Source organism: Rosa rugosa, chromosome 4, assembly GCF_958449725.1.
Source record: "Rosa rugosa chromosome 4, drRosRugo1.1, whole genome shotgun sequence".
NCBI classification, from domain to species: Eukaryota; Viridiplantae; Streptophyta; class Magnoliopsida; order Rosales; family Rosaceae; genus Rosa; species Rosa rugosa.
In genome coordinates, this window is record NC_084823.1 from 51,035,796 (window position 1) to 51,059,784 (window position 23,989).

General features: G+C 37.9%; 3 protein-coding genes and 1 long non-coding RNA gene across 4 annotated transcripts; 3 read left to right on the plus strand and 1 right to left on the minus strand.

Moving 5' to 3' along the window:
- The first annotated feature begins 516 nt into the window (after nt 1–516).
- Nucleotides 517–9,111, plus strand: LOC133706431 (protein BONZAI 1-like). Its single transcript, XM_062131958.1, has 16 exons — nt 517–797; nt 1,168–1,215; nt 1,680–1,828; nt 1,926–1,974; nt 2,183–2,239; nt 2,595–2,771; nt 2,896–3,030; nt 3,487–3,548; nt 3,675–3,771; nt 3,845–3,959; nt 7,423–7,499; nt 7,582–7,719; nt 7,815–7,979; nt 8,097–8,210; nt 8,345–8,441; nt 8,546–9,111. Exons 1-16 carry the CDS (start codon nt 648–650, stop codon nt 8,638–8,640), a joined length of 1,725 nt encoding a protein of 574 aa, XP_061987942.1. The 5' UTR covers nt 517–647; the 3' UTR covers nt 8,641–9,111.
- LOC133706434 (uncharacterized) lies at nt 3,982–7,396 on the minus strand. The gene is made up of 3 exons (XR_009844524.1): nt 6,497–7,396; nt 5,981–6,305; nt 3,982–4,939 (listed from the first exon to the last, which is right to left on the minus strand). It is a non-coding gene; the product is annotated as an uncharacterized LOC133706434 (long non-coding RNA).
- A 3,383-nt stretch (nt 9,112–12,494) lies between the features above and the next one.
- Nucleotides 12,495–15,858, plus strand: LOC133744983 (ethylene-responsive transcription factor ERF115-like). Its single transcript, XM_062172995.1, has 3 exons — nt 12,495–12,845; nt 14,062–14,458; nt 15,117–15,858. Exons 1-3 carry the CDS (start codon nt 12,495–12,497, stop codon nt 15,680–15,682), a joined length of 1,314 nt encoding a protein of 437 aa, XP_062028979.1. The 3' UTR covers nt 15,683–15,858.
- A 5,720-nt stretch (nt 15,859–21,578) lies between these two features.
- On the plus strand, nt 21,579–23,065 carry LOC133745261 (ethylene-responsive transcription factor ERF113-like). Its single transcript, XM_062173321.1, has 2 exons — nt 21,579–22,105; nt 22,330–23,065. Exons 1-2 carry the CDS (start codon nt 21,958–21,960, stop codon nt 22,980–22,982), a joined length of 801 nt encoding a protein of 266 aa, XP_062029305.1. The 5' UTR covers nt 21,579–21,957; the 3' UTR covers nt 22,983–23,065.
- The last annotated feature ends 924 nt before the right edge of the window (nt 23,066–23,989 follow it).

Below are 23,989 nucleotides of genomic sequence, written 5' to 3' on the forward strand. Positions count from 1 at the left end.
AAATTCCAAGGAGGTTCTAGTATTCTCAATAGAAAAACAAAAGTCCCCATTTATTTTCTCTTCTTTTCTTTTTTTCTGACAAAAAAGAAAGATGCATTTTTTTTTTGATAAGAAAAACCACATTAATATACTCAATACAATCCCCTCTAAGACAGTCGAGTCGAATAAATTAAAATAAAAGTTGAGAGAGGGGATATAGGAAGGTCCGAAAGTCATGTTGCCAAATTTGAATATCTCCAAAAGAGTAACCATAATTTGTCAATGCATCTATCGTAAAATTTACTTATCAGAAGATACGGTGAAAATAACATGCATCTGCCGTGAAAATGCAGTTTGTTTCAACTTTCAACTAAAATGTTCAAATTGGTTCCCGGTAATAAACCGGAATAAACTGTCACTCAACGAAAAACGCGTTTTTAAATTTTGAAGAGAGAGAGAGAGAGAGACTTCAAAAAGTGGGCCATCCCTTTTAATCTAATATAAACAATAAGAAGCAGCAGGACGGAATCGTTGGGAAGTATATATAAATTAGATAGAGAGGGAGGAGAGATTTTTCGGACTCTACGACTTGCTTTGCTAGCTCCTCTCAGAATCTGAGAGCTGAGAGAGCTGCTTATTTCCAAAGTGCTTTTATTTTTTGGTTCGGAATGGGAAACTGCTGCTCCGATGACGCCGGCGGCCAGACGGCCGTCGGCGGCACCGCCGCTTCTCACGGCAATCCCAACGACGCTCACAACGACGCCGTCGATCACCTCCTCAAGACCCGCGGCTACCACGGCCTCTTCTCTCAGATCGAGGTTCGAATTTCTTCAATTTTCTGATTGCAGTTTGAATTCGTTTGAGATCGTTATGCTTACAATTCTTTTGAGCCGTTGACTGTTGTTAGAAGCCAATGTAGTCAAGGAGTCGAGGAATTTAGTAACAATTTTGAAGGAGTGAGACTCGAATTGGATTATTTTCATACAAAAATTTGTGTTCGCTTAGAACTCACAGTCAAAATCGTTGGAATGTTTAGCACTTTTTTCTTGTACAGCTGAAGCTTTTTTTTTTTTTTTTTTTTTTTTTTTTTTCACTTTTCTGTGTTTTGAGTCATGAATTTGCTGCCATTTGAGCTTTGCCTAGTCTTGTTTTTGCGTCTGTGATACTCACATTTCTCTCCTGCAACAGTTATCCTTGGCTGCTATAGACTTGCGTGATCGGGACGTGCTCTCGAAGGTTTGTTACTCTAATTATATGAGGAGTCATTACTCTCATTTCTACTGCTAAATCCATAAGCTATTAATTTTTCAGCATTGATGTCTTTGCGGTCTTCTTTACTTCGCTTTCACTTTCAATTCCAAATTTTATATAAACAAAGCTCTCAGGCTTTGCTATCCGAAAGATGAATGCTCATCAAACTGTTACTATAGCTATATGCAGTAGTAAGTTAAAGAGGCTAAAAAATCATGAATCCTTGTTCAAAATTAGGCACTTCTACTGGTCTTATTTTATCAACCTGAGGTAGCTTTCATAGCTCAGTTTCTTTTACAATGTTAGCAATAGTTCGTTTGGGATGTCATGCTCCTTAATAAGTTATTACAATGTTAATGATACTCCTCCCTTGTGTTCCATCAATTGTGTAAATTTTTCTTCTGTTTCAGGAATATCAGTATGTTATTCATGAATTTTATTTTCTATAGAGTGATCCCATGGTGGTCGTATATACAAAAGGAAGAGATGGAGGGCTTGTAGAGCTTGGCCGCACTGAAGTAGTTCTAAATTCATTAAATCCGAAATGGATCACAAAGCATAATGTCACTTATCATTTTGAGGTCGTACAGACTTTGGTGTAAGTTTAAAGCTTTGATCTCTTTCCAAATCCAGTGAATAAGTTTTTGGTTTTGCACCTTCGCAGTTATGTATAATGTGGAATGTTGTAATAACAGGTTTCGCGTGTATGATGTCGATACTCAGTTTCACAATGTGGAAGTGAAGGTACAAATTCATGATGCTCTTCCCAGATATTAAAATTTTCCTTAAGCTAGGCTTAATCCTCCCTTTACTCATAAACTCTAAGTTATTGAGGCAAGGATACCTTCTCATTTGGGATAATGGCATAAAGAATAGAAATCTTCTTCATCTCACTCTTATCCAAGTCCTTCAAGCAAACAGGTTCTTAGTGGATTGTTTTACTTGTGTGCAGATGCTTAAGCTAGATGAGCAACAATTTCTTGGCGAGGCAACTTGTGCATTGTCGGAGGTGTGGTATAGTGATCATTCTCTGTGAAATAATCATACAATACTATTCCCCATGATATTCTACAAATTGCCAAAAACTGTGGCAACTTATTGAATATTTTTATCCCCTAATAGATAGCTTTACCATTTCATTTATGAAAAGTATTGATAAAATAGAAAATCCTTGAATCCATTTCTATAGTCTTTACTCGAGAGAGAGGTCTTGTGTATGTTCCTCGATGTGTTCAAATAGAAGGTCTATGACTTTTTGATCTGTTACCAATACGTTATTAATGTAAATTATTGTATTGAACAACAATCATGAAGGTCTGGCATCTGATACTCTTTCGTGTTGATTCGTCTTCCTACCCATGCAGATAGTTGCAAAATCAGACAGATTATTAACCCTGGATCTTGTATATAGAGAGGAATCGAGCAGATCAAACCGTGGAAAGCTCATTGTGCATGCTGAGGAGTCTGTTAGCTCAAAGACAACAATTGAGATGAGTTTGAGGTGTTTAGATTTGGAATACAAGGATCTCTTCTCAAAAAGTGTAGGGACTGCATACTTTTCTATATCTTTGGTTATCTTTTATTAGGCAATTATTTGTTCTAGCGCATTCTTTGCCAAATGGAAATGGTTCATGTTTTTGGCACTTGCTCTGAATTGTCTTCCAGGACCCTTTTTTGGTAATATCGAAAATTGCGGATAGTGGGATCACAATTCCAGTTTGCAAAACAGAAGTCATAAAGAACGAACTCAAACCTGCATGGAAGCCAATATATTTGAATATTCAACAAGTTGGAAGCAAGGTATAAACAAGTTCTTTTTGTGCTAGAATATCTGAATTTGTGGAGATTGAGTTGGCTGGGTGTTCTTTGTATATTTTGCAACCAAGGATGTCCTCAGTTGCTTAACTAACATCATAGTTTTTTTTTCCTTGCCAACCTCACGTTAACTGAACTTGTCCATAATGTGGATGTTGCTTGCTGTCATTATAAACAGTTGCTTGCATTTAGAGCTCCACCTTAATAATCATGTTACAAAAACATTAAGATATCATTATGATATAATATAATATTGATGTGAATATTTCCCGATATGAAGCCATGCTTCTTTATTGATTATGATATAATATTGATGTGAATATTTCCCGATATGAAGCCATGCTTCTTTATTGATTATGATATAATATTGATGTGAGTATTGTGCTTCTCCTCTTCTTATTGAATAACTTTCTCATTTTAATTTTTCTAATTACTTTGCAGGACAGCCCCTTGATAATAGAGTGTTTTAACTTCAACAGCAATGGCAAACATGATTTGATTGGGTAAATAAATATCTATTCTTTCATCTTGTTCTCTAATATCTGTGCAATGGATGCAACTATGCTTTTCGTTGGTTTGTTTATTCATTTAATTTTCAACACAACTCTGCTTTTGTGTTGAATGAACAGAAAAGCTCAAAAATCACTGGCTGACCTGGAAAAGCTTCATACTAGTGGACAAGGAGAAAATTTATTTATACCTGCTGGGCATGATCACCACAACAAGGTAACTATGTTATTCTGAAGTCGACTTCCATGAAAATTACTCTTAATTTACATGTTCTCTGACATCAATGCAGACACTGAAGAGTCAACTATTTGTGGACAAGTTTACTGAGAGTGTTCAACACACGTTCCTTGATTACTTGGCTGGGGGCTGTGAATTAAATTTCATGGTGGCTGTTGATTTTACAGGTACTTACAATATTTATTCTACTATACCATCTCTTTGTTTATTTCTTGTTTGGTTTGTTTATTTCTTGTTTGGAATCAAATAGATGTGTCTCTGCATGGTACACTAATACGATAGAATTCAGATTCTCACCACTACCAGAAAAAAGGTCTTTTACGGCCCACAATGTGCGCCGTAAATGATCTTTTACAGCCCACAAATGTAGGCCGTAAATGGACATGCCGTAAAAGACAATTATTATTTACGGCGCATATGAAATGCGCTGTAAATGAGTCACAATGTGCGTCGTAAATGAGTCAAAAGTGTGCCGTAAAAGAGGAGTGTATTTATAACACATGTATCATGCACGCCGTAAATGAGTCAAATGTGTGCCGTAAAAGATGTTATATTTACGGCACACATACCATGCACGCCGTAAATGAGGGTTGAAAATAATAATAATAATAATAATAATAATAATAATAAAAGCCAAAAATCCACAATTTACATTTTATTTCATGTTTCTATATTTTTGTTGGTAAATAAACTTCATTTATATAATTATTGTACATCATATAAGATTTGCTTACAAGCAAATAAAAATCCATAGAAGCAAAAAGAAACCTTCACAACTACGTACTTTACATCCATTTCCTACACTACTTTACATTCATTTTTCTCATCCACTCTGCAAGATAAGCATCTACTACACCAGTTGAAAGGGGCTTATTTGAATTACCTTCTTGTATCCGATCAGAAGAAAAACACATCATCTGCCCTTGCTTAGCACTTTTCTTAACCTCGAACCAGCTTCTTCTCTTGCCCTCAGAAGGCTTGTCCTCTCTATTTCTCTAATAGAACTGTCCATCATCCTCTTGTTCTCCAGCTAGAGTTCGCAAACCCAAAGCTTCTTCTCTTGCCCTCAGAAGGCTTGTCCTCTCTATTTAATAGAACTGTCCATCATCCTCTTGTTCTCCAGCTAGAGTTCTCACACCCAAAAATCCTACACATAATAAAGTCCAGCTAATTATAAATGATATATAATCTTAAGAGGAAATTGAGACAGCTAAGTTATGTGCCTGAACCAATATATAATCATAACAATCCCTTGACTGCATGCTCAGGAACCACCTTCCATATTGGAGTCAAATAATTAAATCTGAATTGTATGTTCTTTGCAGAGTGTATATGTGGCTTTTGAACTAAGCATTCTATATATGAAGTGCAAACTATTCTTAAAAGAGCCAAAAAAGCTAGATTGAACTGAAGTCATCGATTTCTTATAAGTATAATTCATCTTCACATACACTACATCTTGCAACTAATCATCACAACAAAGAGTGACTCGAAGCTATACAAAAAGCTTAATTAGAACTCTAGCTAACTCTTTTCCCTTATTGATTCATAATTAAACTAGAACTTCAGACACTCCATTTAATCCAAACACATATGGTAAGCTGGGCTTGAACCACTGACTCATTTTTATCATTCATACTTTAGTACAAGTGCATCACGTACGTGATCTCAATTCAGTTTTACAATATTGGAAGTAACAGTTTAGCATATGTAGAACAAGGATATGTGCATTTGGTAGCATTTGGCAAAACTAACTTAAACTTGCTTACTAAGTCCTCCGATAAAGTGCATTTTGGAAACCCTTGTATCATTTAACAAGGATATTTGTTTCTAACAAAAACGATTCCAGCTTAATTACTACTTAGTAAAAGTGCATGAACTGAGAAACACAACTAATTGATCAATGAACCTAATTGGTACATCTCATATATCATACACATTATTAGAGACTCAAATTGACCAACTCAAAAAAACATAGAAATTGATCAACCCTGTTCAGCAATTAACAAAACTGGGACTGAAGTACTAAGATATTGAATGATCATGAGAAATGAAAGCCAAAGTGGGTTTCTTTTACTTTTCAGTTTGTGTTTGACTTTGATTCTAACCTGCAATTTACTTGTCAAAGTTCTAAAATTTAAGAATATTAAAGCAAATACGAAAAACAGAGAGAACCCAAATTACATACATATCTGAGAACCCATCTTCCAACCAGCAAAGCTCAAACTGTCTCTGCGTCCCAGACTCTGCTTCACCCCTGTTTCCAATTTCTACACACACCGCTTGCTCTTCACAAATTCACCAAAACCCAAATTAGCAACAACAAAAACAAAACCACCAAAAAACCTAGAAAGAAAATTCAAAGACAACAATCAAATGATGATGAAATGAATTAGAAAACTCGGAAAGTGTCCATCTCCAGGTTCCCAGAGCTCAGGAAATTTCAGTTTCTGGAATTTTCAGTTCAAGATGGGATGGGTTTCGACGGCATAGAAACAGAATAATCACAAACCCTGAAAACCCAAAAAGAAAACTTAATCAAAATTAGATCTTGATCGAGCTCTAAACAAACACAAACGAAATCCACCCAAAGCTCTTGGGTTCAAAATCTCTTCGCTGCCTAATCAAATTTGAACATCAATACCGAATATGCAAGGCAAAATTCAAAAATGAAAGGTAAAAGAAGGGTTAGAGAGAGTTATACCAGATCCTGATGATGTCAAAACCCAAAAAGAGAATTGGAATACCGAAGCGATGATGTTCGTCTCCAGATCTAAAAGAAACCCCAAAAAGTGAAACCCAAATTTGGAGGGAAAGTGCTTGTGGTGGCCAGTAAAACCCCCTTCCATTGATATGCAGAAGTAGTCGTCTGGTAACTCCCGTTGGAGTAGGCAAGGACAAGATCAGAGGGAGAGAGAGAGAGAGAGATGGAAGGATGGGAACACTTCCCTTAAAGAGTTAAAGAAAAGGGGGGAAGTTTAATTGTTGACCGAAAGTATGAGCGGGCTCTTAAAATTTGTGAAATTTGCGGCACACTTGAAAGAACGCCGTAAAAGACTTTCATTTCTAGTCTTTTACGGCACATATATGAAGCACGCCGTAAAAGGTTTTTCTTCCATTTACAGCGCACATGAGAAGTACGCTGTAAAAGACTAGAAATGAAAGTCTTTTACAGCCCATAAAAAACGTACGCCGTAAATGTAATTTGTCATTTACGGCACACACGGGAAGCACGCCGTAAATGACCAGAAAGAGAACTCTTTTACGGCTCATAAAAAAGCATGTCGTAAATGACACTCTTTTATGGCGCGCATGATATGCACGCCGTAAATTGTGCGTCGTAAAATAAAAGTTTTCTGGTAGTGCACTAGCGTTTCTTTGAGCCTCGAAAACTAATAAAGTATTGCTTCAAGCACAGTAGCATAGCATGGCTGAAAAACTGTTTGCTATTGAAGGGTGTTAGTGTATCATACAGTGTTGTAGTTATCACTTATCATTATTTCTCGCTTATTACTTGTAATCTTTCCTTGTAGTTTCAGTCATATGAATGTAAGTTTGTTCACAATGAATCAATCATTTAATACATGTTAATCTATCTTCTCAAGTTTACTCATATTCCTTTATTATCAGCTTCAAATGGGAACCCTCGCCTGCCCGATTCTTTGCATTATATAGATCCTTCAGGAAGAACAAATGCATACCAGAGAGTGAGAATCAGGTCCCTTTTATTACAAATTTGCACAAACATCACTTTCTGTGGACCGATATGATTGTGACATTTCTTTCCAGGCAATCATTGAGGTTGTGGAGGTGTTGCAGTTTTATGATTCAGACAAGCGCTTTCCAGCCTGGGGATTTGGAGCCCGACCAATCGATGGTCCAGTTTCTCATTGCTTCAACTTGAATGGGAGTAGTCATCACTGTGAGGTGAAATAGTTTAAGATCAGAACTTGCTTTTGTTACCTTAGATTCTGTTGCATTTTTGCTCCGTATCAAGGACTATATAAGTCTGCTTCTTTCAGGTTGAAGGAATCCAAGGAATTATGGTGGCATATTCAAGTGCCCTCCAAAATGTTTCTCTTGCCGGACCAACTCTTTTTGGACCCATAATCACTAATGCTGCATCAATTGCCAGCCAGTCTCTTGCGAATGGTGGACAAAAATACTTCGTTTTGTTAATAATCACGGTGAGCTTTATGGGGTTAAATCTGTGTATATAATATCCATAGGTCTTTTTGCTTACTCCAAATTTCCATTTTCTCGAGTTTCAAACACAGTTTGATTATTCAATTTTACTGCCGTAGGATGGAGTAGTCACAGATCTCCAAGAAACCAAAGATGCCCTCGTGAAAGCATCTGACCTGCCATTGTCAATCCTCATTGTTGGAGTAGGAGGAGCTGACTTCAAAGAAATGGAGGTATCTCATAAACTTCTGCTATAATGCTGAAATATCTTGCATAGGAGTACTGATAGTTTTTTATTTTGTGGTGGATACTTGAATAAAACTCTGAATGATACATAACTAATTATTTCCACTTCCTTGCTGTTAAGATTTTGGATGCTGACAAGGGTGACAGGCTTGAAAGTACGACTGGGCGTGTTGCTTCACGTGATATAGTGCAGTTTGTTCCATTCCGAGATGTACAAAGTAAGTCTTGATACACAACTATGCACAAAATATATAACTACAGAAGAAGTATAGTAGTTTTAGCAATTCTTTCATGGTGATGAGTAATGTTCCTTTGACTTCAGGTGGAGAAATTTCCGTTGTTCAGGCGCTTTTAGCAGAATTACCATCTCAGTTTCTGACTTACATGCGATCCAGAAATATTAAACCAAATTTGTGAACATGTAAACAACTGTACATATGAAGATTCATGTTCTACTCTTGATTGTCATGCAGTATGAGCCTGAAGGTTTTATTTTACTTTTCCTTTTTGGTTGCACGCAAGGCAATCCTAATGTCCTTTTATCACAAAGAACAATTTTATGTTGCACCATCATGTTGGAGTTGGTATTGATGCCCACAGCTGCACAGTCCTGGTAGCATTTGTGAGACTGCCAACTTGAGGTGCACACAATTTTTCTTTCCCAGGCGTTTGGTTATACAACCAGAGGCGCTCAACGTGAACATTTAAGGAGGCAGGATTGTTCTGTTGCAATGGGAACACGTTTCTTTCAAAATCAACAATTGGAGAAAGATGTGAAGAACAGTACTTTTCAGAATAGAAATACAAGTGTTTTCGTATGAAAATTGTAGTTCTGTAAAGTGTTCAAATATTACATATAGCCTTTTTCCTGGACTTTTTCTTTCCAAACTTTTGCTCGCTTTTTCCGTCGGTTTGTTTTTGTTATGCCCCATGTGTTCAATATTACAGGTTGCTTTGCATTTCGAAGCAGACCAGGAACAACATATTGCTGCGTGCCGACGCATGTGTTTCCTTTAGAAAAAGTGGCATTATATTTTTTGCATTTTTTTCCCGGGAGCGTATGAAATTTTTTTCGCTGATAAGATCAGTGCTTTTCGATACTGGGTTAATTTGCCTTTTTTTTTTTTTTTTTTTTTGGATGGGTGTTAATTTGCTTTGCATTAGAGAAAGTTACGCTTCCAATTCTCACAAATCTTGATCTCGGTATCAAGAAAATGTTACGGTCTTGGCAACTTTTCTCATTACATATTGCCCGGAGAAAAGTTGTACTCCAGGATTGAGTAAGAGACAGATTGTAAGGTTAGCTTTGACAAAGTTCAAATCAAAGTGGATGGGTCTTGTTTCGGGAATTATTTATTGTTTATTTTTTCTCAGAATTAGAAAGAAAAAGAAAAAAACTTAAAACAACGAACTATTGTACAGTGCATCTGTTCACGTACCGATTCCGTTAAAAAAATAATAAAAGAAAGAGTTGTTATATTCGAACCTTCAAGTTAGTACGTGGACCTCAAACTTACCCCTCTACAAAGAAAAAAAAAAAAAAAAAAACTTAATGCAACAACCATTAATCAACAACTGACAAAGAACTCATGATATACAAAACCCAGATTACGCAAATACAACAGGATTGAAATCAAGAGCTAAACAATAGAGATGTAATTCCAATGGGATAGCATATGAGCAACTGTCAATTTTGGATCGAGAAAGGAAAAAAAAAAAAAAGAGAAAAGGCATAGATATCATGGAGAAACGATAGGTAAGGTCTTCCACCTTTATGCAGACGACGACAGTATTGGGCGACAGTCGAAAAGTCTAGATGCCAAACATGAATATGGGGTGTCCAGATCAAATCTGGCTAGGGCATTGGGTTGCTGGGCCTAGCTCAGTCCATGTTGTCAATGGTTTCAACCCGTCCAAGGGTAAGGAACCAGTAGTTGTTTATTAGGTCTGAGTTGTTTTTTATGTGGCATAGACTACTCTGAGTAGAAAACATTGGAGTAGTCTTTTATACTATTCTTAATCTATGAACTGGGGCATACTATTGGTATGTTATATTTTCTCACAAAAAAAAAAAATGTTGAGTTTTTGTTTTTATTTTTACTTTTTATCTATATAAGGATGAATGAGAAGAAATATAAGTGTTTATCACAAATGCCAATTAAGAAAATGTAGAGCAAAGAAAGGGGGAAAAAAAGAAGAAGAGCAGGTGCAAAGAGAAGATAAAATAAGAAGCTTATGGGAAAAGAAAACATTTCCTACCTTCTTCCTTTGGAACACTAAAAGACGTGCGACTATTTTCATCTACTAAGCTCTGCTAGGGTTTGGGGCGGCGGCGTCTCCTTTGAGATCGGTCTTCCCTGTATCTACTCCACTTCAATGGAGTCATTCAAGGGCTTTGGTCCGTCTCTTGCCATTCTTCCTGCCTTCTGCTATGGGGTGGTTTGCCGGGATTTTGGCCGATTGAGGGTTGGAGACTCGGGGATGAAGGTTCTGAGTTCTGGCCTTGAAGGAGTGCAAGGCCAATCATGGTCTTCGGCGGTCGCTCATAGTGGTGTTTTGGCTGATGGTGATGATGGCTGGCCTTCACGTTCGACTGTTGGGGGTTTATGGGTTCATGGTGATTCTGGCCTCTGGTCTTATTTGTGCAGGTTGATTCATACTCTCTCTTCGACTTCTCCAAGTCGATGGTGGGCTGGGGATCAGGGACAGGGGCGGAGCCACGTGGGGACCCAGTGGGTCCCGTGCCCCACTGAGTTTTATATTTTTTTTTAAATTTCTGTATATGAAAATCAATATAAGTAACTGAGAGTCTGTTAGTTTCACTACAAGCCAACTTGGCGCAGTGGCAAGGCTGTTGGCTTGCATGAATTGTGCAAGGTCCCAGGTTCGAATCATGCTTGTTATCTAGATAGATTAGTTTTATCAATTTTCCTTTTCTTTTAAGAACATTAGCACAATTTTTTCTTATAATTTTAAAGTTAAAAATAAATTATGTCTCCATAATATAAAAATTGTCTAATATCTAAAAGTAATAAATTTTACTAATAAAATATGTCATTTTAAAAATATTAATCTTACTATAATTTTATCTAATTTATTATTTTTTATTAAAATTTTAGGATAGATTTTTAATTCTAATTTTTTTTTCTTCTAAAATTTCTGAGTGCCCCAGTTGATATGAAACTCTGGCTCCGCCACTGATCAGGGATCGAGCCGGCGGTGGTGGTGGACTGGCCATCAGGGATCACGATGGCGGATCTGCAGAAGGTTCCTGATCTGGGATCCGGGTGGTTTTGGCACACAGGTCTGGATCTAGGATCCGGGTGGAGATTGGGCTTGGTATATGGCCCACTATCTTTGGTGGGATGCATATCAGTTGCTAGATTGGTTTGGGACTCTTGTTTACTGGTATTGGATTAGAGACCCAAGCTTATGGTACCTGTTAGTGAAAGATCGTCTGCCAACATGGCCATGTTCTGACACCCTAGGCCGGCTTCGATCTTTAGGTGGGAGAGTGCCTTCATTCCGGCGCCAAGTTGATTTTTGTCAAATTGTGGGTTGGAGTTCGATGGGTAGTCAAACCACCGACTACTCAATTCACTACACGGCTGCAATTCGTAGTGTAAAATCAGCGCTGCGTTTCGACGCTGCTGCTCTTGCATTTTTACTTCTTTGTATTTCAGATGCAATTTTTGCATCTTTTCCTTTCGCATTGTTTATTTTCTTTTTTATGCCTATTGGCATGGTATCGTTGTAACCTTTCAATTTCAATAAAGGGCTGACCTCATTTTACTCAAAAAAAGAAGCTTATGGGAGAAAACAGTAAAAATAGGTCTAAATACTAAATTGAAAAGTCCGAATAGTATCATCCTTCAAAAAATAAAAATCTAAGGTCATAAAATATAACTAAAACTGTGGACTTTAGCACACGAACACAAATTTGGCCAAAATCATATATTTTTATTTTCTCACCAAATTTTTTTATTCTTAATTAATGATTTTTATACACTGCTTGAACTGCCTAATAATTTTATTTGACAATTAACTTAAACCTTATTGTTGAGGGGAACGCGCTCCGCGCGCCTGAACCTTAGAAATCTTTGTCGCTAGTTTTGCTGGTTCTCGTCCGGCTGTGCCGCGGCGTGGGCGCAGGCCTCTGGCCTCGTCTGCGTGCGTCGAGTGCGGCCGGACTAGATGTTGGTGTTGATGGTTGGTCTAACAATCGGAGTTTGGGGTTGAGACGTTTGCTCTTGCTTGGGTTCCAGTTGAAAATGACAGAGGCACAGAAGGAGGGTTCGTGGCTGAAGGAGGGTTCCGGTTGCGTGGCCAGCGTTCGCAGCCGATCTGGAGAGTGGGTCAGTGGGTGGATCCGATCCGATCGTGTGGCAGTCGGCGTCGGTGGGAGGCGTGGTGCTGGGTCTCTGCCGCAGATGGTAGTTTCTCGTATCAGACTCTCGGGGTTTGGGGGTGTGGTCGTGGAGGAGGTGATCTGCCGGCTCTTTGCCGGAGATGGTGGGTCGACTGCAGGCAGGGTGCGAAGGAGGCGGCGGTGCGCCGGTCTAGGAGACGAGACGGTGGTGGCTGAGCTGACTGTGCCTAAGTCGTATTGGGCTAGGATCAAGGTTTAGGCCCTCTTGGCCTTAGTCCGATGTAGGCCTTGTCCTGGGCCCGGTGTGGCTTGGGCCTGGGGTTTTACTCTAGGTCCAAGTTTGTCACTTTTGGCTGGTTTTTTCAATTTCTGTTTTATATTTACTTGCTTTAGTTGGTTAGTGTTGTCTCGCCTATGGTGTGAAATAAGTCCCTGCAGGTATCTTGTAGGGCTAGTCGGGCTATGTGCCTGTGTATGCACTCTAAGTGCCTTGTCTGCTCTAGGTAGGCGGCGAGTTCCTTGTTTCGTCAAATGGTCGCTACCGCCTAGTGGCAGGGTGAGACTAAGTGTCGCCGGATCTATTCTCCGGCGGCAACATAGTAGGAAAGCTGTGCTTAAGCTGGCAATTATGCTACGTTGTAATCGTGTTACATATCGAGTTATCTTTCCGTTATGTCACCGCTATGTCAAAGCAAATCGAGTAGCCAGTAGAGCACTCTTTGCTAGTTGGTGCTTGTTTGAATACATGTATTATGTAGAGTTTCCTGATATCATTTCGGGACATACTCTAGATGCTTATTGTAATCAGGGGTTTAGGCTTAATGTCCCCCCATGTATTCTACAGTTTCATTAATTAAGGCGTGAGGGCAGCCGCACCAGCCCTTTATTCAAAAAAAAAAAAAAAACTTAAGAGCATGAGGCAAATTTTTCTTATGATTTTTAAAGTCGGAAAACAATAAATTCATAAGAAAGAAAACGCGTTTGAGATTTTAATCTTCCATCAATCAGAACACAGTCTGGAGTCTCATTTTTTTTTTTTTTATTAATACAGCGGGACAACCCTAAATTGAGACTTCTAGAAAAAATACCTTTGCTACTCGACTTTGACTAAATCCTAGTTTTACTAGTAAAAATTTAAAAGCTGCATAATCATATTCGAGGTTCAGCATGCTTCATACTTCTAAGTCATGGACTGAGTTGGTCAAAAGAATTTATAAAAAAACAAAACGAAAAGATCGAAAATATAAAAAAAAAAAAAAAAAACTAGTTTGGTCTAAAGTCTTCCATCAAAATATGGAAAACGGTGATCAACATGCGCGGTCGTAGTACAACCCCCTAGTTTCAAAAGGAAACAAGAAAGAAAGGAATCAAAAGCCTTAAAGTTGGACCACATCTGTGCTTTTTAACTGAGAAATTTTCCCACCTGCCCTTGTTTTAGTTAAAAGTTGAACTAGCATATATATAAATAGTCCGTACTGTATCTAACCCTATCTCTCCCTCTTCTATCTAGCTCTTTGATCCCTCTTTCCTTTCGCTATCTTCTTGATCTTGTGGGATCAATTCAAACTAACAAAGTGGATCATAGAAAGCATGGGAAGAGGGCCTTCCCTCGTGATGGATCGGAGGAGAAAGAGGAAGAGGGTGGTCAGGATCAAGTAGGCTTGCTCCCAGCGGCGCCGTTTTGCTCATCATCATCCTCAGCTCGATCTGAACAAGAGATGTCTGCCATGGTCTCAGCTCTATCACAAGTTATTAGTGGAAACAGTAGTACTGATACTAACCAAAACCCTGCACTTCAACTTCCCCAACAGTCCGGCGCTGCTGTATTGGAACATGATCAATCCCATCAACAAGCGCCAGATCAAGGTTGATATGATACTCATGATTATGTAAACCATGTATATATAATTATGTATTAGTACTTGTAAGTTTTTTGATGATTAACTAACTATATATATATATATGTTAGCGTCACTGATCTAGGTATATAAAATTCCAAATAATACAGATGGTTCTAATTAGTGATAATTTCATCAATTCGTTTCCAATTGCTTCTTTCATATTCACTTTATTACTTTTATATAGACGGTTTTCTTGTTTTTCCCTAAAAGTGGAATGAATTTCATGTATATATGATGGATTTAGGGCACGTTTATGAAGTGCAAAATTAGTAAGAAGCATCATATAAAGATAATATGTATGATGATTTGGCTATATTGGAAACCATTGACGTGTTGACCTATCTTAATTCTCATACATTTCATGATTTATCGATGCATATATTGGAAGGCATCAAAGTATTGATCGACCTATCTTAACATCCATTTCATGATCACTTATATCTGATCTAACATCACCACTTGATAATACATGAAATAAGTGCACTGTATATTTGTTGTGCATTTGTACCTTGATTCATAACAGATTTACTCGATCGATTTTATTCATAACATATTTGACCTTCAATATATATTTGAAATAATAAATTGACTAACACAGTAATTCATGTGTGTGAAATGTGAAGGGAGTGTGAGGAGGAGACACTATAGAGGAGTGAGGCAGAGACCATGGGGGAAGTGGGCGGCCGAGATTCGTGATCCAAAGAAGGCAGCCCGAGTGTGGCTTGGAACTTTTGAAACGGCGGAGGCTGCTGCACTTGCTTACGACGAAGCAGCTCTCAAATTCAAAGGAAGCAAGGCTAAGCTTAACTTCCCGGAAAGAGTTCAAGGGACGAGTGAATTAGGCGGTTACCTCACAACTAACACAGTTGCTCATCAGCCTCTCATTTCTGATTATCATCATCAGCAACCGGTATACCCGAATAATATCCCTAATACTGGTCAATATTATCCACAATTTTATGGGAACTTAAACTATGGTCAGACAGATCAAAGATTTTATTACCAGCCTACTACGTCTTCATCTCCACCTTTTATACCAATATCTCAAGCACAAGAAGAAGATCAACAACAACTGCCGGCCTTAAGCTTTCCTATGCCGGCGTTTGGTTCATCTTCTTCCAGTTTGGATCCTGAATATCCACAGAACAATACTACAAGAAATTTTGACAATAGTCATTCGAGAGGATAGTATCCGCAGACAGAGTTAGAATCAAGTGACCGACTTTGGAATCGATCTCCTCAACTCTCCAGTATATCTATAGTACAACTCACTATATATACTGTTGTTTTGAATTTTTATCTATTATTTGTTTGCTTCATGTCTTGAATCAATTGTACCTCTTTTTGTTTTTTTAACGAGAAATACCAAAGTATTATTTCAGAGAATTATAATAGTATTTTCAGTTAGATGGCAAGACAGATGCCCACTAGGGCTAAGACATCAAACCAACTCTACCAGAAACTGAAAGAAATCAAGCAAATCAAGGAGAAAATTGCTCAATAATCAATCAGTTAGACCCTTAATTAATTTGTCATTAAAGAAAATTAGCTGAAGTTCAATATAGGAGTTGGTCTAGAAATGTGAAAATAATTTCAACTCGGAGCAGATATATCAGAAGGGATTCAGAGAACAAGCCCTTGATATATGGTAGAACAAGGGCGTAATATATTAGTAATGTGAAACTCAAAATTTCAAATGATGCGCAGACATATATATGGTCATTGAATTCGGCTGTGAGCAGTAGTTCGTCAATATATGCTTATCCCCACCCGTCCCTCATCGTGATATATCACTGCTCACCGCCCAAACGTGTTTTCTCTGCAGAAAGGATTCTAAACGTTCCATATACGTTATATCCTTATCTAGGAGGTTTTGACTATTGAATAACCCGACATACAGTAACTTATATCCTAACCCTAAACCTCTCGGTTATTGAGATGATTTCAATTTGATACACACTTCATAAGGTCGGGTGGTGACCCGGGGACTAGGCGGTTTTTATTTTTTTAATTTTTAAATTATTTTTATGACCTATAATAATAAAAATAAAAATATTTAAAGTCTAAAAATTAATTATAAATATAAAAATAGTCAAAATATATAATAAATTAGGGTTTAGGACCGCCTAGTCCCCGCCTAGCCCGCCTAGTAGCCCAGTGCCTAAGGGCAACGCCTAGACCAAAATCTGATCGGTTCCTTACCGCCTAGGCCATTTTTTAGAACATTGGTTATCTGTCTTGTTCTCTGCCTTTCGATTGACTTCTCTTCTATAATTTTGAAATTATTTCCGCACGGCTAGTGTAAAAGGTAAATTCCTTCTATGGCCAATTGGACAATTTGGTACCTATTTTTCAAAAGAGAATAATTTGATACCAGAAATTAGGCTCCGTTTGACTTTTTGGTACTCATGTTAAATTTTTAGTTGAATATGGTGATGAAATTGATAATTAGAATCTATTTATAAAAATAAAATAAAAAAACATGAGTTTTGTGGGTTGATGACCATCAACCTTAGGTCTTCATCATTTTTTGGGTCATTTGGGAGCAAATGAACATGAATTGATGCTTTTGGGTTATGGAAAATCGTCCAAACAGTGTCTGAACTTTTTCGGACTATCAACTTTCATACTTATATTTTGAAAAATATCAAAATGGTATCTGACGATTTAAGCCCGACCCAAATTTTCGTACATTACAGTAAAAACGTTAATCCCATTAACTTTTTAGGGGTAAATCTAATACTTCATGTATTCCAGTACAGTGAATCAAGGAGTGGAGAAGAGGGCTATTGGATTTCATGATAAGCTTTCTGCACTTTTCATAGATCAATGGAATCACAAGCAAGCACTTTCATGTTTAGGAAGCAGAAACATACCAACACAACATACCCTAACCGCCACCCTCACCATGGCCCTGGCCTCCATGGGGAATAGCGCCCCCAAGAAGTACGACAAGATCGACGCCGGAAGAGCGCGCGCCTGACATCACCATCAACACCGCAAAGCTCGCAAAGCCCTGAATCCAGTGGCCGGAGCACCAATCTCAACTCGCAACGCCCAAACCCAACTCCACCACTCTTCTTCTTCTTCCCAATGCAACAATCCCAGTCACACTGCTTCACTCACTCACATGCATCTTCCTAATTAAATTGTCCTTGTCCTTTGGCTGCTGCTGCGTTTCGAAGCCATAAACATCCATGTGCCAAACAAGTGAGTCTAATCCGGATGCCCCTATGCCATAAGGGATGCTAGGTTTCAGGCTGCTGGTGAAAACAATTTGTTAGCCTCCTCCTCCTCCAACTTCATCCCAACCGTCTTCCTCTTCTTCTTCTTCTCCTCCATTCTATTAGTCCTCTACCGCTTATGACGCTCATGCCTCTTATGAGCCTTATGCCGCCAATGATGCCTTTCTTCTTCGCGGTCACTGGTGGCTAGGTTACTTCGAGATATTTTGGGGGACATAACACGCCTAAAACAAAAATAAATTCATATAACAACAATACACATTTGCTCGAAATGGAATCGAAAACTAGAGGAGCTGACCTTAGTCTGTAAACATTACATAATCGAAGATCATGGCTGACGAAGCAGAATTTACTTCAAGAGGAAGACGATGACTAACGTCATGGATCTGAAATAGAAGATCTTGAGCAGCGGGAGGTGGAGAAGGGGTCGTCGACGTCATCGCAGGCGGTGCATGAGGTGGATTACGAGCTTGAGGGTGTAGACGATGTAAGTGACGGAGACAAAGAGGATGAGCCAGATGAGGAGTTTCGGGGTGGCTCAAGGAGATTGAGAGCCAGGACCAGGTAAAGGGTTTCCTGTGGAGCTCCGCATCTAATCCCAAACCACATGAAGTATCAGATTTACCCCTCAAAAGTTAACGGGGTTAACGTTTTTACTGTTCTTAGATACGAAAATTGGGTCAAGCTTAAATCGTCAGGTACTATTTTGATATTTTTTCAAATATAGGTATGAAAGTTAATAGTCCAGAAAAGTTCAGACACTGTTTGGACGATTTTCCCTTTGGGTTATGTTGAAGATGACATAATTGAATTCTACGTGTAAAATTAGTCGTCGTGATTTGAACACCCACGAGACTACTTTTGGTGGATTAGACATAGCTTGGTAGAGTAGTCTCGTGGGTGTTCAAATCACGACTACTATATTTCTTATACATAAAATTCGATTATTTCATTTTCAACATAACCCAATATCATTAATTCATACCCTTTTTTTTTTTTTTTTGAAATGGGGCTGGTGCGGCTGCCCTCAAGCCTTGATTAATGAAATTGCAGAATACAAGGGGGGGACGTAGAGCCTGAACCCCAGATTACAGTAAGCATAAAGAGACCATCCTTAATTCATACCCATAAAATGATGAAGAACGGCCATCAACCCACAAAACTCATGTTTTTTATTTGTTTTTATACATATATTCTAAATGTTAATTTTATCCTTACATTTAACTAAAAAATTAACATAAGTACCAAAATCTCAAACGGAGCCTACATTCAGGTATCAAATTCTGATCTTTTGAAGATTAGGTACTAAAATGTCCAATTGGTGAATTGGCAATGCCTCAAATATCATAGAAGTAATTTACCCAATCTCAAAATTGAAAATTACACAAGTAAATTATTCAGCAAAAAATATAACGGAGATGAGTTTAAATTGCAAAACCAAACAAATATTATATCTGAAATAAGTTGTGGATAATTAATAGTTGGGCAACAAGATGCAATTATCAGTGTATACTTATGATTAAGGGGCTAACATGTACTGTACTCTTATTGCAATTAGCTACTCTAGCTAATTAAATTCTATAACTACACTGCTAAGGTTCTAGTAGCACTCCTATTTCTAGCTAGCTTTTATTAAATTTAAGAGCTTTTAACATCATGCATGATGCATGCAGTGACTTAATTAAATTAATTAGAGAGTCGCTATAAGTTAAATGGTTAACAGTCGTGTGAGCTGAAGTGGTAGAGTGCTTTGTACGTAATAGAAAGAACCATCGGAAATCGGCTGACATGACCACCCACCGGTACCCCTTACAGAATTATGATTTGGCTGCCGCTGCAACTGCTTAATTACCAGGCGGCTCCTTTTGGAGTCTGAATGACTTCTTCTGGAATCTGGGGAAGGTTTCTGCCGCCGTTTGTCAACCTTTACGGCTACATATATATTGGTCCAGATATATAGTATATATCCCTAATCTATAATTTGCTTTAACCTAATCTATGAGTACTATTCTTAATTTATCACTAGTCAACGTATCATGTAGCTGTGCTGCGAAGAGGTGCTAAAACTTTCTGTTAGTTGTGCGCGTGGCACTGTGGCTCCTCATTGTATTGAAGTCCTGAATTACTGCCTTACTGGACGTACCTACATACGCCATTCTAAGAATGCAGGGGACTCTTTTCGATTTAGTATGCTATTGAATACTCATTAAGGGATCCTTCCCTTCCATAAGTGTAACACCCACTTTGTGAGTTAGATTTCAGTCATTTCACTTACCCATAAGTCAATAACTAATTATCTTTTTTTTTTTTTTTTTTTGAGAAATTTATTGTGTTTTAAAAGAAAAATTAGCAACAATTCTAACGTGAATCTGTTGTATTAATACTTCATATTATATGGTATCATTTTAGTCACAGGTGTCATTCTAAGGATTTAATATTTGAACTTGTTATTTTGGCTCTATCTAATAATTTATTAATATTAAATACAAAATTATTTATTCTCAAAGTGAAAAAGAAAAATAAAAAACTTTAAACTATAAATCAACTATAGTTTAGGCCCCAACCCCATGAACTACAGCCGATAACTTTCTAAGAAAAAAAAAATATTAAAGACCATGACTCTACCTAAAATTATGGATAACACACGATTTTTGACCAAAATTGCATGTTCTTATTTTCCTCACCAAATTTTTTTCATCATCAAATAATGATTTTTAAATACTTTTTTTTTTTTTTGATTTGTCAATCACACTGTGTCCTCAAAGGCTTCTTAGGCCCAGAGACTAATCCGTGCTCGGGGGATCTTGTCAGAACGCTTCTTCCCCCCTGGCCACCAAAAATATATTGGGATTTAACTCCAATAAGCGTCGGCGGGATTCGAACCCGGGTGTGGGGGTTCCACACCTGGAGACTCTTACCAACTCGACCACCTGTGGTGGTTTAAATACTTCTTGAATTGATGGAACATAAAAATCACGACGTAAAGTTTTTTCTACAATTTTTTAAGGGGAGTGAAATTCACACTCCCCATTTTACAATCTACACTTCATGTTTCATTTTTGAGTATCTTAACATCACATTTTTACAATCCACACCATAAAAAGACAAAATTTAAGATACTGAAAAAGGAAACATGGAGTGTGGATTGTAAAATGAGGAGTGTGAATTTCAACACTCTTTTTTAAAATCAGATAGCAATAAAATTCATAAAAAAGAATTCATTTAAGGTTTCGTTGTTTTATAAATTCGAACACATTATAAAAATCATGCTCTACGAATGGTGAGCTTATAGTCTAGGGTGATTCAAGGAGAAATTAATAGGGTTAACAAAGTTTAACATGTTTCGACATACCATTGAATTTCACGGGTACACCTATGGTACCTCTCAACGTATCACACCATGGAAAAGCCAATATTTATTCAAATTGTTATGTTTCTTAATATCACCACTTGTAAAACATGATCTTCAATGAATGAAATATCAAAATCTCTAACAGATTTTTTTATTATTTTTTAAAGTCAAAAAACAAGAAAGGTTAATCTCCATTTTTCAATTACACAATACGTTGTTACTTGATTTTTTAATACCACTTTTCTTCCTAATGTACAAATGGGTTAATGTCATCTCATCCATCTTTTTCTTTGGTCCAAGTGCCTGAGGTCTTGTATAGACAGAGCTAGGGTTATGTATGAGTATAATCAAATAATAAATATACTGAAAGACGTACTATACATGATCACATCGAGTTAGGGTTGACTACCCTAAACCGTCCCACTGGTTTCTTCAAGAATCCTGTACGTTCACACCATTAAGTCAAGAGTATATTAATAAATGAAAGATGTAGAAACCCTATCTCTCGATTCTGTTCTCCACCGCCCCATTCTTGTCCTCTCATTCCTTCTTTCTTCCTCTTTCTTACATTTGTTTTCTTCTTCCTCTCGATCTTTATTTCCTGTAGTATATATGCAGATCGATACAGAGCAAAGCTAATAAAACTTTCTATAAGTTGGATCTGCTGCCCGAGCTTGATAGTTACTTAGAAATTAATCACATAATAGACTAATCATCGATACTAATAAACTGGTCGATACAGTGGATCGGAAACATGGGAAGAGGCCACTTCCTTCGAATGAATCGGAGAAGAAAGAGGAGGAGGTGGAGTATCATCGAAATATCTTCCCGGTTTACTCAAGTAGATCTCAACAGGATAATTCTGCCATGGTATCAGCTCTATCTCAGGTGATTGCAAACACTCATGAACAAAACCCGCTTCAACTTGATCATCAAGTTCATGGTATCCCACTAATAATTTCAGCAGATAATCAAGTTGAGCAATCTAAACCTACAGTAGTTCTTCAAGCTCAAGGTATTACACATTTATATACTATATCTTAATTTGGAAAGTAATCAATATGTGAATAGTACTTGATTTCCCAGTTATTGGCTAGGGATCTAGAGATTCTGCAAGATTGAAAGTTGAGTAGATCATGCAAAGTTGTGTTTTTTGTTCAATATATTGTTTTGCCTTTGAAGAACTTAGTGCAATTCAGTAAGTACTAGTCTTGACTAGTGGTTTTATTGTGTGTGAAGGGAATATGAGACAACACTATAGGGGAGTGAGGCGGAGGCCATGGGGGAAGTGGGCAGCCGAGATTCGTGATCCGCAGAAGGCAGCTCGAGTGTGGCTCGGGACTTTCGAATCAGCAGAGGCTGCAGCACTTGCTTACGACGAAGCAGCTCTCAGGTTCAAAGGAAGCAAGGCTAAGCTTAACTTCCCCGAAAGAGTTCAAGGGATCAGCCCTAGTACTTCAAGTGGTCGCTACCTTGCAATAAGTAGTACCGATCATGATCAGCGAGTAGACAATTCAGCTCCTCCAGCTGCGCCGATTTCTCAACCAACAACCTATAGTATTCCAAATGATATTAATTTTGATTATGATGCACAACATCTTGGGAGTAGTACTACAAGTAACAGAAATGTGGATTTCGGTGTATCATCATCTCAAAACTACGGACAAGAAAGAATTATGCCGGAGATTAATGTACCAACGACTTCTTCTTCTACATCCTCGGACTCTTCCATGCCATCTCATCATCAAGAAGTACGACTACAGCAGCAAGGAGATCAGCAGCAACTCTTAAGGTTTCCGATGATGCCCCTTGGCGGTTCATCTTCGAGCTCATCAGATCCTCCTGCTAAGTACAGGAGAGACTCCTCTGGGAGCGGTGACTTTAGAAGATGATAGTGAATATGCACCATGATACTATATAAGGATCAAGGATTGTAAAACTATATCATAAATGAGTACGAGTATCTGTTTCTTTATATTTTGTGTTCCTTTAATCATATATGAATGCCTACCTACTATATCTCGATCTTCTGTGTATAATCAAAGAATAATATAGATTGCACTAGCTAGATAGATCGAGCTTGCAGCCGATCAATTTTCAACTAATTCAAGATGTAGATATAAAGAGTAAATGATATTGATGCATGAGGGTCATTGAAATCGGCGGTGAATGACAAAAGGTGATCATGATCAGCTTGTTCAATTCAAACACGCCAATAGAATAGAGGCGAGCTTAGCTAGGTGGGTTTCAAATTGAAAGTTGGCCTAACGCGTTTACTCAATCTGTTGTCCGCACTACTCGATCAGCAGGCTGATTGGATCAATACTCATCAAGGTACGTATTCAGATTGTAAAGACGCTATTCTGGCTCATGCCAACTTGTAAAGATCAGTATACTTGAGAATTTGATACACAGACTGATACGTATGTGGTTGGAAGTCGGAACAGATCGAGACAAGTTGATCGATAATGCCTTTGGGGATATCAAGCTAAGCTCCAAGGTGATGTATTATATATATTTATGATAAACTGATATATGTAATCTAGCAAGGCATTCTGAGACAAAACGCGTCAAATCCATTTCGAAACCGACTTTCTGATAAAAAGGCTCGACCATCGAACATCTATTCGCAAAGCCTTGGAATGGTTCCTGATACTAACTAACAAGACCAGTGCCTAGCTAAGTGATACCGTTGAAACTTGCCTTTTAAAAATGTATATAATGTCAAATGGGCGGTAGTATGATGAACGTGACAGCATCATTCATGAAAATTAAAGTTCCAAGTTTGAATATATTACAGATGAGATGCTAACTTAAGTGGGTGGCAAAGAGTAGCTGGCCAGAAATCGGCAGGGTTGACTTGTGTTCCAGTCTCCACGCCAAGTGTGAGGGACGAGTC